We start from the raw sequence: 19096 nt of genomic DNA, 5'->3' as shown, positions 1-19096 counted from the left end.
ATCAGACTTTTACGGAAGCAGTAATGCCAAATATGTATTTTTGTTTTATTATTTAGATTCTTTTTTAATAAACATGGCAAAAGGGTTTTTTATTACCTTTTATTTTTTTAATAATTAGTAAAACTTTTTTAAACTTTTTATTTTTTAGCCCCCAGAGGGGACATGAACATGCGATGCTTTGATATAATGCCATAGCAGAGAGAGCAGAGGAGGAGGTCTTGTGAGGACTGGAGGTAACATGTGGAGGTATTGGGATATTACCATATAGAAGAGATATATGGACGGAATAGGTTGTATATAGGAGGTTATACGCCGGGAGGTATCGGGATATTACCATAGGTTAGAGATGTATAGACAGAATAGGTTGTATTACAGGAGGTAATGTGAGGGGAGTTATAGGGATATTACTGAAGGTCAGGGGTATATGGACATGATAGGTTGTATGTAGGAGGTTATACGCTGGAAGGTATCGGGGTATTACTGTAGGTCAGAGATGTATGCACAGGATAGGTTGTATATAGGAGGTTAAGTGTTGGGAGAGATCAGTGTATTACCGTAGGTCAGAGATGTATGAATGGGATAGGTTGTATATAGGAGGAGATTTGGTGTGGGGAGGTATTGGGATATTACTGTAGATCAGAGATGTATGGACGGTATCGGTTGTATATAGGAAGGTATATGCTTGGAGGTATCTGGATATTACTGTAGGTCAGAGGTGTATGGACTGGGTCATTTTTATATAGGAGGGTTCATGTGGGGAGGCATCAGGATATTATTGTAGGTCAGAGATGTGTAACACCCCAATGCACTTACTGTGCGTATGGCCGGAGGCCTAGTTCTTGTCACGGTGACGCCACACCCCAATTGGACCCTCCGGGTGGTATGCCGCAGAAATAACGGAGACGAGTCCAGTATAGATTAGTAATCCGAGGGTCAGGAGATTTACTAATTGAGGTAATTTGCAATAAACAAAGTGGATTACAGTACTTGATGAAAATGCAGCAGAGCAAAAATACAGTTGCAGCAATCAGGCAAAGTACAGTTGATATGATGACACTTGAACTTCAACGCTGTCTCTAATATATTCCCTGTGGATTAACGAACTAGACAATTTCCCCATTATTAGATTGTACTGAAGAATACATTTAAATAAATTGAAGGATTGATCTAGATGAACTGAAGAATTACTGAAGCAGAAGGGTAAGTAACTAGACAACTGATCACGGCTTTGACTTCACCAAAGAGTCATGACTCACTATTTTTGTAGACGTGGATCTTGGAGAGATGCTTCTCTTCCTCTGCTGTGAGATGCCAATGGGACGGGTGTTGACCCCGTTCGGCCTTGGGACAAAACGTGCTGCACTCCTCACTCTCTCTGTCTGACGTCCTCCTCCTTTCTGACTCTGACGACGACTCCCTAACTGCTCACAGGCTCCCCCTTATATCACCTCTCTCGCTGCCCGCCCACTTGCATAGGAGCTTATGTGACTGCTTCCCGCCCTTGGGGCTCTGCACCAGTTCGATTAAACCTGACTGTCAGCCAATGGTGAGCCAGCTGACATCAGGGATGAGCTCATTACTTGAGCAGAAGAGGGAGACACAGGGTCTCAGGGTCTCTCCCACAGACGGCACCTTCTGTATCCAAGGATGGCATACAGACAGGTAAGACAGGACCGTGTGCTGTGAGTGTTTCTGTAGTGCCCACTGGGAAACTACAGCTGTATGGATGAGATAGATACTCACATATAACCTCCTATATATAACCTATCTGCATATTACCATAGGTCAGAGATATATGGATGGGATAGGTTGTATATAGGAGGTTATATGTGGGGAGGAATCAGAATATTACTGTAGGTCAGAGATATATGGATGGGATAGTTGAATATAGGTGGTTATGTGTGGGGAGGCATCAGGATATTACCGTAGGACAGAGATTTATGCATGGGATAGGTTGGAAATATGAGGTCATATGTTGAGAGGTACAAGGATATTACCGTAGGTCAGGGATATATGGATGGAATAGGTTGTATACTAGTAGGTTATATGTGAGGAGCGATAGGGATGTTACTGTAGGTCAGAGATATATGGACTGGTTAGACTTTATGTTTTTAAGAGGTCATATGTTGAGAGTTATCAGGATATTACCGTAGGTCAGAGATATATGGACGGGATAGTTGTATATAGGTGGTTATGTGTGGGGAGGCATCGGGATATTACCGTAGGACAGAGATTTATGCATGGAATAGGTTGTATATAGGAGGTCACATGTTGAGAGGTATCAGAATATTACCATAGGTCAGGGATATATGGATGGGATAGGTTGTATACTACTAGGTTATATGTGGGGAGCGATAGGGATGTTACTGTAGGTCAGAGATATATGGACTGGATAAGTTGTATATATGAGGTTATATGTTGCAGCAGGGGGTTTCTTGCTTGCGGATCGCCGGCTTCTCCATCCGGGAAATGGCGCACTTCACTTGTAAAATAGACTGCTCAAGAGATTTGAAATTTCTTTATAACTGCAGCCTGTGCAGTCATTCACATCGCACAGCAAACATATTCAGCATATCACAAACACAGTCCATATAATGTCCGGGGTTTGCATCACCAACCCTCCGTCAGACCGGGTGATGGTCCCAAACAGATCCACACAGGATGCCACTGGTCCCAACTGAACCTTAGGCTAGCAGCCCTCCTAGCTCCACTGAGCTATAGCTCTCTCTCTTTTGAATGTGACAGGAACTGGCCTTTATGTTTAGTTTCCATCACACCCAAAAGTTAAAGGGGTTGTCCCGCGCCGAAACGTTTGTTTTTTTTTATTCAATAGGCCCCCCGTTTGGCCCGAGACAAACCCAATGCATGTGTTAAAAAAAAAAACGTTTAGTACCTACCCGAATCCCCGCGCTGCGGTGACTTCTTCCTTACCTTACTAAGATGGCCGCCGGGATCTTCACCCACGGTGCACCGCGGGTCTTCTCCCATGGTGCACCATGGGCTCTGTGCGGTCCATTGCCGATTCCAGCCTCCTGATTGGCTGGAATCGGCACACGTGACGGGGCAGAGCTACAAGGACCAGCTCTCCGGCACGAGCGGCCCCATTCACCAGGGAGAAGTGAAGCGCGTCTAATCGGGCGATTAGACGCTGAAATTAGACGGCACCATGGAGACGAGGACGCTAGCAACGGAGCAGGTAAGTGAATAACTTCTGTATGGCTCATAATTAATGCACAATGTACATTACAAAGTGCATTAATATGGCCATACAGAAGTGCATAACCCCACTTGCTTTCGCGGGACAACCCCTTTAAGCCTCTTTTTACAAGTATCAGAATGCTTGTTTAGCATTTTCTGCAGGCTAGTCTGATAGGACAATGTGCAGAGGAATCAACATATTACTGTAGGTCATGGATGTATGGATGGGATAGGCTGTAGATAAGGTCATATGTTGAGAGGTGTCGGAATATTACTGTAGGTCAGAGATGTATGAACGGGATAGATTGTATAGGAGGAAAAGTGTGGGGAGAGATCTAGGTATTACCATGGGTCAGAGATATATGCACAGAATAGGTTGTTAATATGAGGTTATATGTGGAGGGATATCAGGATATTACGGTAGATCAGAGATGTATGGACTGGATAGGTTGTATATAGGAGGTTATATTTCGGGAGGTATCGGGATGTTATTGTAAGTCAGAGATGTATGGACATGATAGGTTGTATATAGGAGGTTATACACGGGGAGGTATCAGGATATTACCATAGCTCAGAGATGTATGGATGGGATAGGTTGTATATAGGAGGTTATATGAGGAGAGGTATTGGAATATTACAGTAGGTAAGAGATGTATGGACGGGATAGGTTGTATATAGGAGGTTATATTTGGGGAGGTATCGGGATATTATTGTAAGTCAGAGATATATGGATGGGATAGGTTGTATATAGGAGGTTATATGAGGAGAGGTATTGGAATATTACAGTAGGCCATTGATGTATGGACAGGATAGGTTGTATATAGGAGGTTATATTTCGGGAGGTATCGGGATATTATTGTAAGTCAGAGATATATGGATGGGATAGGCTGTATATAGGAGGTTATATGAGGAGAGGTATTGGAATATTACAGCAGGTCATTGATGTATGGACAGGATAGGTTGTATATAGGAGGTTATATATGGAGAGGTATCAGAATATTACAGCAGGTCATTGATGTATGGACAGGATAGGTTGTATATAGGAGGTTATATGAGGAGAGGTATTGGAATATTAAAGTAGGCCATTGATGTATGGACAGGATAGGTTGTATATAGGTGGTTATATATGGAGAGGTATCGGAATATTACAGCAGGTCATTGATGTATGGACGGGATAGGTTGTATATAGGAGGTTATATGTGGGGAGGCATCGGGATATTACCATAGGTCAGAGATATATGGATGGAATAGGTTGTATATAGGAGGTTATATGAGGAGAGGTATTGGAATATTAAAGTAGGCCATTGATGTATGGACAGGATAGGTTGTATATAGGAGGTTATATATGGAGAGGTATCGGAATATTACAGCAGGTCATTGATGTATGGACAGGATAGGTTGTATATAGGAGGTTATATGAGGAGAGGTATTGGAATATTAAAGTAGGCCATTGATGTATGGACGGGATAGGTTGTATATAGGAGGTTATATGTGGAGAGGTATCGGGATATTACAGTAGGTCAGAGATATATGGACGGGATAGGTTGTATATAAGAGGTTATATTTGGGGAGGTATCGGGATATTATTGTAAGTCAGAGATGTATGGATGAAATAGGTTGAATAGAGGAGGTTATATATGGGTAACTATCTGGATTTTACCATAGGTCAGAAATCTACCGTACTTACACGATGGGTTATATGCGGGGAGGTATTGGGATATTACTGAAGGTCATAGATGTCTAGACGGGATGGGTTGTATATAGGAGTGTGGCAATGTTATAAAAGTCATTTTATGTGCGGCCAAGCATTATTCTGCTGGGAAATGCCTCTTGGATGCCGCCACGAGAGGAACACATGTGGCTACAGGATGTCCTGAACATATCGCTGTCGTTGTCCCTCGTACCACTAGTAGGGGGGACCGACTGTCATCTGTAATAACCCACCCCCCCAGACCATCACACCAGCAGGGGGCAGTGTGCCGCTCCACAGCAAAGGCAGGATTGAGGCGGTCACCCCTAGGTCTCTAGACACGAACACGGCCGTCGTCAGCGCCCAAACTATACCTGAACTCATCTCTGTAAACAACCTGGTTTCACTCCATAGTTCACAACATTACTGTGGGTGGGTCTCAAAGGCAGTACATCTAATGGGCACCATGAGACTAAATGTGCTTCAGATAAACGCCTGTAAATGGTTCTGACAGACAGGTGGCATCATCGTTCTAGACACAGGGGGCCTGTAATGTTAGTGCCACCTGGTCTGACTGTTGGACAACAAAACAGTTGGAGCTGCTAATGGCTGTCAGATGATTATCCCTACTGGTGGTCTGTCAAAAGTGTTCGGAGGCTGGTGATCTCATGTGTGTGCCCTCATGCACCCACTGGTCCCAACACCTCTTAAGTCCAGTCAGACCGGTCTGGTGGCAGGCAATTTGTGGATACGACCATCCATCTTTTCACATTCCACTAATAATCCCCCTCCCAAACTCTGGTAACAAGGCAAAATCTCTTAGATTGCATCGTAGAGGCATCTAGTGGTCAACAAGCTCTACACAAGTGGAAAAAGAGGTCACTACACACAAGGAGCCTCCGAGAGCCTTTTTATACACCACGGTTGGAATCACTTTTACAGCATGAGGTGGCAAGACAATTCATCTAATCGCGCCACAACTCTAATCATTTGCATATCTGCCTGAGATGTAACAGCACTTTTTGCAGAAAAACAACCCCTCCTTCCAGGTGCTTGTTTGTTTTTGACAAAGAGTATACAATGATGTTCCAAAAGTCATGAGATAACGGTGTGTAAATTGATAATGAAGTGGCGTTACCTTGGGTGTCAGCTTGGGAACTCCCATACCTGTACAATTTGTGAGGCGTTATCTTGTTAATGAGGCTGAAGATTGGCCAGTGGATACCAGGATAAAAACAGTATTTTATTTTGAGGTGATGGATAAAAACATCTTCCCCCCAATTTTTTTTTGCGTTATGTGGATTGACATAAGTAGGTAGATAGTACTGCAATGCTCCATTCATTTCAATGGCACTGATGGAAATAACCAAGCACTATGCTCGATTTTCTGTCTTCCCCATTGAAATCGATGGAACCGCACATGCGTGACCCATACAATGCTACATTATGGACTGTTGGCGCAAGTTTAGCTAGTATATCTTGCAAATAGAAGACTGTAAACAGCACTAATGGACTCCTTACTTCAACACTGAAATGCAGCAGACCATACAGCCATCTCAACCCCACCAAGTATCACGTAGTAATCCAAGCAAAGCCAGACGTTCGCACATCCAATTGTTCTTTCATTGTCAAAAACAGAATATAAAGTGCAACGTTTGGCTCAAAAAAGCATCTTTCAAGCATATAATAGCCACAATACACGACCACTATATAATATAATATATACCGTATATTCCGGCGTATAAGGCGACCCCCCAACTGTTGCCTTATACGCTGGGAATACGGAGTGAGAAACAAAAACAGTACTTACCTCCCGTAGCATTCTGCGGCGCTGCTGCAGGCTGTCGCACCCTCCTCGTCGCCGACAGAGCATTGCTTTCTGGATGCGGGGCTTGAAATCCCCACCTCCAGAAAGCTAATGCTGTGATTGGCTAACTCAGGCAGCGTCAGCCAATGAAAGCTGGAGTTGCGTTAGCCAATCACAGCCATTCAATGACATCATTGATTGGCTGTGATTGGCTAACTCAGGCGGTGTCAGCCAATCACAGCCATTCAATGATGTCATTAAATGTCTGTGATTGGCTGACGCCACGTGAGTTAGCCAATCACAGCATTAGCTTTCTGGAGGTGGCGATTTCAAGCCCTGCATCTAGAAAGCAATGCTCTGTCGGCGACGAAGAGGGAGCGACAGCCTGCAGCAGCGCCGAAGAACGCCATGGGAGGCGAGTACTGCTTTTCTTTTTTTTTTGTATAGCCAAAGTAAGTGCTGAGCTCAGTCATTATTTCCAGCATCCTGTCTGAACCATCAGTGAGAACTCCACAAACAATGGTGCAGGCAGTACAGACATGGTCTCCTCACAGAGATACAATTTTCCACGATAAGGCCCCTATCTATGCAGCTGCAGGTCTTCTGTGTAAAAAGGCTATTAGTCTAAAGTACCACTGACTCGCTCTGTGCAAAATCGGTCTATATTGACCCCCCCCCCCCTCCCCATCCCACGGCCAAGGAGGACACCGTATCTCCAGTGCTATAAACCTTAAACAATCTGGAATTCCACCATGTTCTTGATGGATATGTTGTGCCACTGGAGTATCCCTTCTATCCATCACAAGATCTACATGTTCTAGGATCCTAAACTAAAAACACAAAAACGATTTGCATCTGTGTCACCGCATTCCAAGAGCCATAGCAATTTTATTTTCCCATCAACGGAGCTCTATGAGCGGTTTTTGTTGTTTTTTTTTTTTTTTTTGCAAAAGAGTTCTTGTCTTTATTGATCCCATTTTTGGAAATCTATAACATTTTTTCTGGAGGCAAGATTAAAAAACTTCAGAATTCCAGATTTTATTAATTATTTTTTATGGCGTTCACCGTGATATTGATGTTTAACAAGAATGAATTTATTGCCAGAATATTCCCACATTTTGAATATGAAAATGGCTTTGTCCCATGTGGATTCTCTGATGTCTAACGAGATCTCTAAACATTTCCCACATTCAGGACATTAAATTGGCTCTTCCCCAGTGTGAGCCCTCTGATGTCTAAAAAATATGATTGCTGGGTAAAATATTTCCCACATTCTGAATATAAATATATGACTTCTCTTCTGTGTGACTTCTCTCATGTGCAACACGACTTGATACCGGAGTAAAACATTTCCGACATTAACGACATGAAAATGTCTTCCGAGTGAGATCTCTGATCTTTCACAAGACCTGATTTCTGGATAAACCATTTCCCACATTCTGAATATGAAAATGGCTTCCCTCATGTGTGAGTTCTCTGATGTCTAATAAGATGTGATTTTGCAGTAAAACCTCTTCCACAGTCTGAGCATAAAAATGGTTTCTCACCTCTATGAGTTTTCTGATGTGTAACAAGATTCCCTTTCTTGGTAAAACATTTCCCACACTCTAGACATGAAAATGGCTTCTCTCCTGTGTGAATTCTCTGATGTAAAACAAGATCCTCTTTCATTCTAAAACATTTCCCACACTCAGGACATGAAAATGGTTTCTCTCCCGTGTGAGTTCTCTGATGTCTAACAAGATGTGGTTTCACAGGAAAACATCTTCCACATTCTGAGCACGAAAATGGTTTCTCTCCTGTGTGAGTTTTCTGATGTCTTACAAGATGTGATTTCACTGTAAAACATTTCCGACACTCAGGACATGAAAATGGCTTCTCTCCTGTGTGAGTTCTCTGATGTATAAGAAGATGTGATTTCATTGTAAAACATTTTCCACACTCAGGACATGAAAATGGCTTCTCTCCTGTGTGAGTTCTCTGATGTCTAACAAGATGTGATTTCACAGGAAAACATCTACCACATTCTGAGCATGAACATTGTTTTTCCCCTGTGTGAGTTCTCTGATGTGTAACAAGATCTGCTTTCATTGTAAAACATTTCCTACACTCAGGACATGAAAATGGTTTCTCACCTGTGTGAGTTCTCTGATGTCTAACAAGATGTGATTTCATTGTAAAACGTTTTCCACATTCTGAACATAAATATGGCTTCTCTCCTGTGTGAATTCTTCGATGCACATTAAGACGTGATTTCAGAGAAAAACACTGAGCACACTCAGAGCATGAAAAAAGCTTCGCCCCTGTGCGTCCTCTCTCATTTGGAAAAATATCTGATTTATCTATAAAACATCTTCCACTTTCTAAACATAAAAATGGCTTATCTGGTATGGGAGCTTTTTGATGTTCAACATCACGGCTGTGACTTTTATCTAGCTCATCAGTCTGTGATGCATCAGAAGACAGGCCCTGTGTACAAGGATCAGATGATAGTTCTTTGCTGTGAAGACCTGAGGGTTTATCTGGGATGATAGTGGTCTCTTCTAATGTAATTAGTTCAATATTGCAGTCTTCTGCTTTAAGATCTGAAGACATCAGATGTTCTCCATAGCTCCAGGTACCGCAATCTGTCAAAAATAAAATGTATTTTTTAATAAAAGAAAATATATATTTGACATATTATACACTTTCTCTAACACCGAGCACCAAAGAAGCTTTGGATCCCTGAAGCTTAACCTTTTACACGCCACGATCTGTGCGACCGCAGCATGTGGAAGGCAACCCCCGCAGCCTTAATTTTGAAACATAAGCCCTGCCCCGAAAATCATCCCTAGCTTTAGAAAAAAACAACAAAACGTTAACTCACCTAGAAGCGCTGACCGACTCTTCTCCCCATCCCCGACAGTCTTCTTCTGTATTCTGGTGGCTGTGGAATGAAAAATCCCCGCCTCCAGAAAACGCTGCCTCTGATTGGCTGAGCTCTCTGACCAATCAGAGGCAGCGCTTTTTGGAGGTGGAGCTTTTCCAATCCCCGGCCACTATAAAATGCTTTAGAACAGTGCAGGGATGTCGGGGACAACACACGCCGGAGCTGGACAGCATCAGAGAGGTGATGTATTTTTTTTTTTCAAGCAGCTAGGGCTTATATTTCAAGCTCTTCCCCAAAAATCCCTGCCCCATTGAAACCAATCGGAGAGCATCGCGCTCCTCTGCCACAGCTGTGGCAGAGGATTCTTTAGTCTCCGCTGCAGTCCCCTCATCACTGAACACTGTGACAGTGTCAGTGTTCAGTGATGTAGTGACTCCCTGCGGGGATTAATGGAACACTCCCCGTGGGGACGAAGGAATTAACAGCGGGACATTTAAAAGGTGCTTCTGGCCAGAAGCACATTTTAAATACCCTGCTGTAAGCAGCGGGGAGGCTATTGGCAGCGCAGGAGTTTCCATTAACTCCTGCTCCCATAGGAGTTAAAGGTAACGCCTGCAAAACATGCACCTATGTCCTATCTTTTTTAGGTGCGCGCTGTTTTGCGCTTCAAATTCCGCGCATATGAACCATTGGTTCATTTAGAAGCATGCATTAAGCACGCGTAAAACACACACTCGTCTGACCCTAACACTGGAAACAGCAAATTTCGTCGATAGACGTCCTGTGTACAAGCGGCTGCCAACAGGGCACTGAGTGACAAATCGCTCACTTCTTGGAGTCACTTGGTTTTTAGCAGAAGAACCAAGTGACTGGCAGGCCTTCTGTTTATCCACTTACAAACCGCCCATCCGTCTTTTGCCGGGGCTTAACTCTGCAGTAGTAGCCTCGCGCGGGTTTCCCGTGTGGAGTGAAGCGAGTGCTCGGCTGTCGGATGAACCCGAGGAACAAAGCAGCTTCGGATCCCCACTGTTTAACCTTTTATTTGCCACAGTCTCTGCGACCGCGGCATGTGAAAGACAGTCAGAGGGAGGGGGGCTCCCTCTGTTATCCATCGGACCCCCGCAATGTGATTGCAGGGTCCTGATGGGTTTCTATGGCACCCAGAAGCTTGTATATAGCCTTCGGGTCTGCCAGATACGGTGGGCTATGAGGCTCAGTCTCTGTCTGACCTCATAGGCTTTTTATTGCACTACTATACTGAAGTATAGTAGTGTATCAGAAGAATGCTAAAAGATACTGATAATCAAGTTCCCTGTGGGACAAAAATATAAAGTTTGAAATGTACAAAAAAGGGCTTTTACCCACTTTTTTTTAACACTGCGTTAACCCTGCGTTTTTTTAAAATGCAAATGTCAATAAGACTTAAAATGTTAAAAACGCATCGCAGAAAAAGCACAAACTTGCGATGCATTTTTAACATTAGAAAGTCCCATTGACATGGGTAGGAGCCCTAAAATAAAAACAAATACGTCAAAACGCCACCTTTTCCCCTTTACTATGTAAAAAAAATAAATTATATATGTGGTATCACTAATTTCGTAATGACACAAAGAAAAAAGTTAGTATATTATTTAACCCGCACAGTGCACGCCATGAAAAAATACAAAAAACATGGCTAAAAATAGCTAATTTAGTAATTTCGCCTTACAAAAAACAGAATAGAAAGTGATCAAAACATCACATGGATCAAAATAACCCCACTGTTGACAAAAAATAGAAAAGTGATAGAGGTCTTTGAATGCAATACATTTTTTTTAAAAACAAACAAAAAAAACCCGCTGCTATTTAATTATATATAATATATAAATAATTTGGCATTTATATAACGGTCCTGGCCTCTAGAATTAATTTAACACATTTTTTTATACTGCACAGTGAACGTAGTTAAAAATACAAAACATGCCAATCTTGACATGTTTTGTTAATCTTGCCTCTAGAAATAAATTGATTAATAAGCAATCAAATCTGTTATACATATGCTTCCAAAAATTGGATAAATGAGGCTAGAGCTCATCCCGCGAAAAACAAGCCTCATATATTTCCATCAATGGAAAAATAAAAAGACTATGGCTCTTGGAATGTGGTGAATACGCAGCTGCAAAATCTGACAGAATGCGGAGCTTAACCCCTTAGTGACCAAGCCTGTTTGCGCCTTAATGACCAGGCCAAATTTTGCAAATCTGACATGTGTCACTTTAACATGGAAAAACACCAGAAAGGTTTTGCATATCCAAGCGATTCTGACATTGTTTTTTCGCCACATGTTGTGCTTCATTTAGGCGGAAAAAATAGACCGCTAGAAATTGTGTTTATTTATTAAAAGCGCCAAAATTGGGAAAAGTTTGAAAAAATCGTCATTTTTTCACATTTCCAACTGCAATATCTTAAATATGTGCAAACATAATATAGAAATTTTTGCTAAGATTTATATTTTCACCCGTTTACTTTATTTTGGGCGCACATTGGAAAAACTTTCGTTTTTTTTTAACTATTTAGGAGACGTACAAATTTAACATTACTTTTTAGCATTTTGAGGAACACTTTGTTTTCCTATACCAAGCCGAGATTGGAAAGGCTCATGAGTGTCAGAATAATAGATACCCCCCCCAAATGACCTCATTTTAAAAACTACACCCCTTAATGTATTCACTGAGGGGTGTCATGAGTATTTTGACCCCACAGTTTTTTTTCAGGAATTAATTCAATTTAGAGGAGAAAAAGTAAAATTTCATATTTTTGCAAATCTGTCATTTTAAAGACATATTTTTTTCCTATAGTTTACATGAAAATCAGGATTTACACCCCAAAATGGATACCCCTATTTCTCCCGTGTTCAGAAATATACCCATTGTGGCCCTATTGTTATATCTGAGTCCACAACGGGGCCCAAAATGAAAGGAGTAGTCAGTGTCTTTCAAAACAGAAATTTTGCTTCAAGTCCTTTTAGGCCCCATAGCACACATGTAGAGTTCTTGAGCGCCCAAAACCATAGAAAACCCCCACAAATGACCCCATTTTGAAAACTAGACCCCTTAAGGAATTTATCTAGGGGTGTACTGCATATTTTGACCCCACAGTTTTTGAATGAATTCAAACCAAGCAAAAGGAAAAAATTGTGATTTTCGTTTTTTCGGCAATTCTGTCATTTTAAAAACAGCTTTTTTTGTACAGCACACATATGAAGGAAGACTTGCACCCAAAAATGGATACCCCTGTTTGTCCCGTGTTCAGAGACATACCCATTGTGGCCCTAATCTTATGTCTGGATACACAACGGAGCCCAAAATGAAAGGAGCGACCGGTGGCTTTCGGAACACAAATTTTGCTTGAAGTCCTTTTAGGCCCCATTGCCCACTTGTAGAGTTCTTGAGCGCCCAAAACCATAGAGAACCCCCACAAATGACCCCATTTTGAAAACTAGACTCCTTAACGAATTTATCTAGGGGTGTACTGCGCATTTTGACCCCACAGTTTTTGAATAAATTCAAGCAAAGCAAAAGGAAAACATTTGGATTTTTGTTTTTTTGGCAATTCTGTCATTTTAAAAACAGCTTTTTTTGTACAGCACACATATGAAGGAAGACTTACACCCCAAAATGGATACCCCTGTTTGTGCTGTTTTCAGAAATATACCCATTGTGGCCCTAATCTTATGTCCGCATGCACAACGGGGCCCAAAATAAAAGGAGTAATTGGTGGCTTTCAGAACATAGATTTTGCTTGAAGTCCTTTTAGGCCCCATTGCCCACTTGTAGAGTTCTTGAGCGCCCAAAACCATATAGAACCCCCACAAATGACCCCATTTTGAAAACTAGACCCCTTAACGAATTTATCTAGGGATGTACTGCATATTTTGACCCCACAGTTTTTGAATAAATTTAAGCAAAGCAAAAGGAAAAAAATAGGATTTTCATTTTTTGGGCTATTGTGTCAATTTAAAAACAGTTTTTTTTGTACAGCACACATATAAATGAAGGCTTTCACCCCAAAATGGATACCCCTGTTTGTCCCGTGTTCAGAAACATACCCATTGTGGCCCTAATAGACTTACAGGACCCATGGCTAGGCCTACAATGAAAGGAATACCCGTTGGATTTCAGGGTACCACTGAATAAATTTCAGGCCCCATTGCCCACTTATAGAGCCATTGAGCGGCCAAAACTATAAAGAACCCCCTCAAATGACCCCATTTTGAAAACTAGACCCCTTAACGAATTCATCTAGGGGTGTACTGCGTATTTTGACCCCACAGTATTTGAATGAATCTAAGCAAAGCAGAAGGAAAAAGTTACGATTTTCAATTTTTTTGGCAATTTTTTCAATTTAAAAACAGTTTTTTTGTACAGTGCACATAGGAATGAAGACGTTCACCCCAAAATGGATACCCCCGTTTGTCCCGAGTTCAGAAACATACCCATTGTGGCCCTAATCTACTTACAGGACGCATGGCAAGGCCTATAAAGGACGGAACACCTGTTGGATTTTAGGGCACAACTGAATAAATTCCAGGCCCCATTGCTTATTTGTACAGAATAAAGATTGACTCCCTAAAAATTCCCCCCCTCCCCCTCCGCGCCCTTTTTGGCGTTCGCAAATCTTAGATAAAAGTAAAAATGTGAACTGTGTAGTATTTCCGAAGACAGGGGTAATTACGGAGGCTGGTTGGAATGGGCCCATGGGGCAATAAAACCGGGTATCCCCCCCCCTCCTCTAATGCTTTTTGGGGGTATTTCATGACCTCAGTGGCGGGTATGGGGTGTAAAAAGTGGCGTTCCGTGAGTCTCCGTAAGCTTGATGAGGTGCGGCGGTCTCACACAGAAGGCGCTCAACAAGGTGCTCCTGGAACTGCAGGAAAGCGAGCGTTCCCGGGGCTTCTTGTAAAATACGTATCACAGGTAGCGGTCTGAATAACGCCGGGCTCACGCGGGTGCAGGCGGAATCCGCTTGCGGAGGCCCACAGCGGATCCCATCTGTGAGCCCGGCTGTGACCCTGCGTACGGCTGCGTAGTGTACTGCGCATAACTGCCTACTCACACAGGCGGTCATGCACAGTACACCTTTGTTTGTATTTCCCGCACCATCGCTTAGCGATGACGCGGGTACCCGCAGCCCGTATACAATGTAGTTGCGTATGGACTGCGGGTATATCCATGACCATGGAGCACAATGGGCTCTACGTTGCGGATATCCGGAGTAAAATAGAACCTGCTGCGTTCTCTTTTCTGCGAGTGGATTACGCAATTCTGACCCGCTAATGTGAGCGGAATTGTGTAATCCAATGCGATTGATCTGCGTATTACCGCGGATCAGACGCAAGCGGAATCCGTAATTCCTATCCGGTCATGTGAGACCGGCCTAAGGTAGATCGCTACCTTTTTATCACGTGACCGGGGACCGCTCAACGAGGCGACCCGTCACTGCTCCAGGCTCTCTGTGACCGTTGGTCGCTAGGAGCAAGGAGATTTTAAATTTCCTGGGCTCCCTGACTCCTGCGCATGTGTCCGGCTTTTTGCCGGCAATCGCATGTGCAGAATCCTGGAAGGTCCACGGAGGAAGATCGCGTCGGGATTCAAATACGCAGGCCTCCGGTAAAAAGATTCATCTCCTCTCACCGATCGCATCAGTGAGGGGAGATGAAACTTAAAATTTTTTTTTTTACTTTTACGTGATCGCCATTATTGGATAATGGCGAACACGTGACCAGGAACCGCTCACCGCGGACCCCCATTAAATGTCCATGCTCTTGGCTACGTTTTGTAGCCAGGAGCAGGGAGAATTTAAATTATCCTGGCAATCCACAGCTTTTGCGCATGCGCCCGCCATTTTGGTGACGGGCGCGTGTGCAGAAGCTGTGGTAAGGTCCGCGGATAAATCTGGGGGCCTTAGGTACGTACTTTCATCCTCCCTCACGGATATGATCCATGAGGGGAGATGAAACGTACGCTTTTTAAACTTTTAAAAACTTTTTTTTTACTTTTTTTTTTTTTTACTTTTTTACACTTTTTTCTCACTTTACATGATCACTGTCATCCATTGGATGACAGTGATCATGTCCCCGGTATAATCTCTCTGCTCCTAGCTACACATGGCAGCCAGAAGCAGAGGGATTTTAAATTTCCCGGGGCTCGAGCCCGTCTGTTCACGCGCCCGATGTCAATCATCGGGCGCGCATGCGCAGACGGGGATTCGGGTCCCGGGACATCGGGACACCGCTGAGGACTGGGGGTGAGTATTTTCACCTCCCCTCATGGATCCGATCCATGAGGGGAGGTGAAACTGACTTTTTTAAAACTTTTTTTTAACTTTTTCGCGATCGCCGCTAACCATTGGATAACGGCGATCGCGGTACCGGGGACCGCTCACCGCAGTCCCCGCTGACATCTCCTGCCTCCCGGCTACCTGCAGGAGCCGGGAGCCAGGAGATTTTAAATCTCCCGCGCCGCCGGGCCTTCTGCGCATGCGGCTGACGTAATGCCGCCTGGCGCGCATGCGCAGAAGACCGGCTTCGGGCCCCGGAGCGGCAGGAGAGCGGGGAGCAGCGTGCCAGACCTCGGTGAGTAATTTCAGCTGCTCCGATGGATCCGATCCATCAGAGCAGCTGAATCTTTAACTTTTATGTACTTTTATTTACTTTTTTTGCGATCGGCGCTATCCATTGCATAGCGCCGATCGCAATGCCGGGGGGGGCTCCGAACAGCCCGGGATGACAGCTCCATGCTGTCAGCTACCTGCGGACACCGACAGCATGGAGCTGTCACGTCCACAGCCCGAGGGGCACTATTCTCTGCAGGAAGCATGTTTTTACGTCCTCAGAGAATAGAGCCCACTTCGGGAGGACGTAAAAACACTATGGGCTGGTCGTTAAGGGGTTAAAGGGGTTGTCCCGAGGCAGCAAGTGGGTCTATACACTTCTGTATGGCCATAATAATGCACTTTGTAATGTACATTGTGCATTAATTATGAGCCATACAGAAGTTATAAAAAGTTTTTTACTTACCTGCTCCGTTGCTAGCGTCCTCGTCTCCATGGTGCCGACTAATTTTTGGCCTCCGATGGCCAAATTAGCCGCGCTTGCGCAGTCCGGGTCTTCAGCAGTCTTCTATGGAGCCACTCGTGCCAGAGAGCGGCTCCGTGTAGCTCCGCCCCGTCACGTGCCGATTCCAGCCAATCAGGAGGCTGGAATCGGCAGTGGACCGCACAGAAGAGCTGCGGTCCACGAAGACAGAGGATCCCGGCGGCCATCTTCAGCGGTAAGTATTGAAGTCACCGGAGCGCGGGGATTAAGGTAAGCGCTCCGGTAAACTTTCTTTACTTCCCTGCATCGGGGTTGTCTCGCGCCGAACGGGGGGGGGGGGTTGAAAAAAAAAAAAACCCGTTTCGGCGCGGGACAACCCCTTTAAAACTGTCACAGGTGATGAGAGAGTAGAAGATGTGAGTGTTCTCTGCATGACTCAGTGGGTACTACTCACCTGGACGGTTACCTGTAGGAATCTCCTCCTTCCACCGCACATCACCCCTCACATTTATCTCTTCTTTTACCACTATGGCTGCAGCATCAATATTCTTCAGATCATCACCCTGACTGAAAAGCTGGGAAACAAATACTGTAAAAGTCAGACAGCTGGAAAAGTCACCAGGAACATGTTAGATGAGCGGAAAAGATCATTAATTAGCAGGATGACCAATAATGACGGGACAGCAGTAGTTATATGAGGGAACCAGCTGGAGGTCTCCTAAAGGCCAGCCATAGATATTAGATGGCGGCTCAATGACAACGGCAAGAACTTCATACAAATGTACATTCAGCATAGCTAGCAGCGGAATCCGCCCTCGATTGCCTCTGGCGTCTGCGCCTACCTGCCTTTTATCCTCATCTGTACTGTGGATGGACCCTGCGGACATGCGCAGTACAAATTTAATTAGGAACAGGCTGCGGGTCAGATGGCTTCCGTTGACTGTAATGGAATCCGTCCGTACGGACACCGCTCAAAAATAGAGCAAGCTGCGACTTTTCCTCCGCTTGCGGAAACGGCTAGCATGCTATGGACGGTATGTGCTGCAGATCCGCGGTGCGGATGCTGACCGCGGATTGCGCATTGCAAATCCATTTGCGTGCTGGCGGCCTTATACAGTGAATGTGACTGACGAAACAATCGCCGTTTAAACGCAACAATGTGTTAATGAGCGAACGAGGATTTTTATGCCTGCATAAAAAAAAATCTGAAACGAACAAAATCATCTTTTTATTTATGAAACACTCATTGATCAGTGTTTAACCCCTTAGTGACCTAAAGTCACTAACATGTCTGGCTTTTATTCTACAGGGCCGTAAAAACACGCTGACCCTGTAGACTAAAGCCCTGGGATATGTGAGTGTGACAGTCTGCTGCTATCAGCTACCAGAGGTAGCTGAGAGTCGGGAGCTGTCATGGGGGGGGAAATTGTGTGCGGCCCCCAATCACGCAATCGCCGTTATCCGATTGATAACAGCAATTTCGGTTCCATGAAGGGAGATGAAATTACTTACCTAAGACCCCTGGATTCTGTGCATGTGCCCATCAGCAAAATGACGAACACCTGCGCAGAAGCCGGGGAGGGCCCGGGAAATTCACAATCTCCTTGCTTCTGAGCCTGGAGTAGTGACCATGGGCCTCATTGGTCACGTGATCACCATTATCCAATGGAATAAAAAGATAGTGATCTACCTTGGGTTGGCCTCATACAACCGGACAGGAATGGCGGATTCCGCAAGTGGTTGATCCTCGGATCGATCAAATGCACAATTCCGCTTACATTAGCAGGTCGGAATTACGTAATCCACTCGCAGAAAATAGAACAGATGCGCGGATGTCAGCAACATAGAGCCCATTGTGCTCTATAGTCACGGACATACCCGCAGCCCACACGCAATGAATTTGACCGCCTGCGTTAGTATGCAGTGATGTGCAGAATATTATGCCGTTGTACACAGGAGCACAGATGGGTTCACAGCTGGAATCCGCTGAAGGCCTCCGCAAGCGGATTTCGCATATAGCGGTTTAACCCCGGGCTTATTCAGATCGCTAACTATAATGCCTGTGTAATTTACAAGCAGCCCCGGGAACGCTCGCCTTCCTGCAGTTCCAGGAGCAGCTTGTTAAACGCCTTCTGTGTGAGACCGCCGCACCTCATCAAGCTTTACGAGTCTGAGGAAGTGCGAAGGTTAACAGAGCGCCACTTTTTACACCCCATCGCTGCCACTGAGATCAAGAAGTACCCCCCAAAAAAGTGTTGGGTTCGCAGCAAGCACGGGAGGAGGAGAAATACCCGGTTTTATTGCCCCATGTGCCTCTGTAATTACCCCTGTTTTCAGACATACCACACAGTTTTACTTTATTAACGTTATCTAAATGTTAGGGAACGCCAAAAGAAAGGGGGGGGGGGATTCTTTTTAGAAAGTCTTTTTTTTTTTCTGCTTAAGTGTGCAACGGGG

General features: G+C 44.3%; 1 protein-coding gene across 2 annotated transcripts in view; it reads right to left on the bottom strand.

The window, feature by feature from the left end:
- Window positions 1–7722: 7722 nt before the first annotated feature.
- Window positions 7723–19096, bottom strand: part of LOC136627465 (oocyte zinc finger protein XlCOF22-like) — a 24015-nt gene continuing 12641 nt past the window's right edge. For both annotated transcript variants that reach the window (XM_066602590.1, XM_066602591.1), the window contains 2 exons: window positions 17094–17214; window positions 7723–9322 (listed from right to left, as the gene is read on the bottom strand). In XM_066602590.1, the coding sequence (XP_066458687.1) occupies window positions 8157–9322; window positions 17094–17214 (1287 nt within the window). In that variant the 3' untranslated portion in view covers window positions 7723–8156. The remainder of the gene's footprint in view (window positions 9323–17093; window positions 17215–19096) is intronic.

Source organism: Eleutherodactylus coqui, chromosome 5 (genome assembly GCF_035609145.1).
Source record: "Eleutherodactylus coqui strain aEleCoq1 chromosome 5, aEleCoq1.hap1, whole genome shotgun sequence".
NCBI lineage: Eukaryota > Metazoa > Chordata > Amphibia > Anura > Eleutherodactylidae > Eleutherodactylus > Eleutherodactylus coqui.
This window is presented reverse-complemented; position numbering and strand designations above follow the sequence as displayed.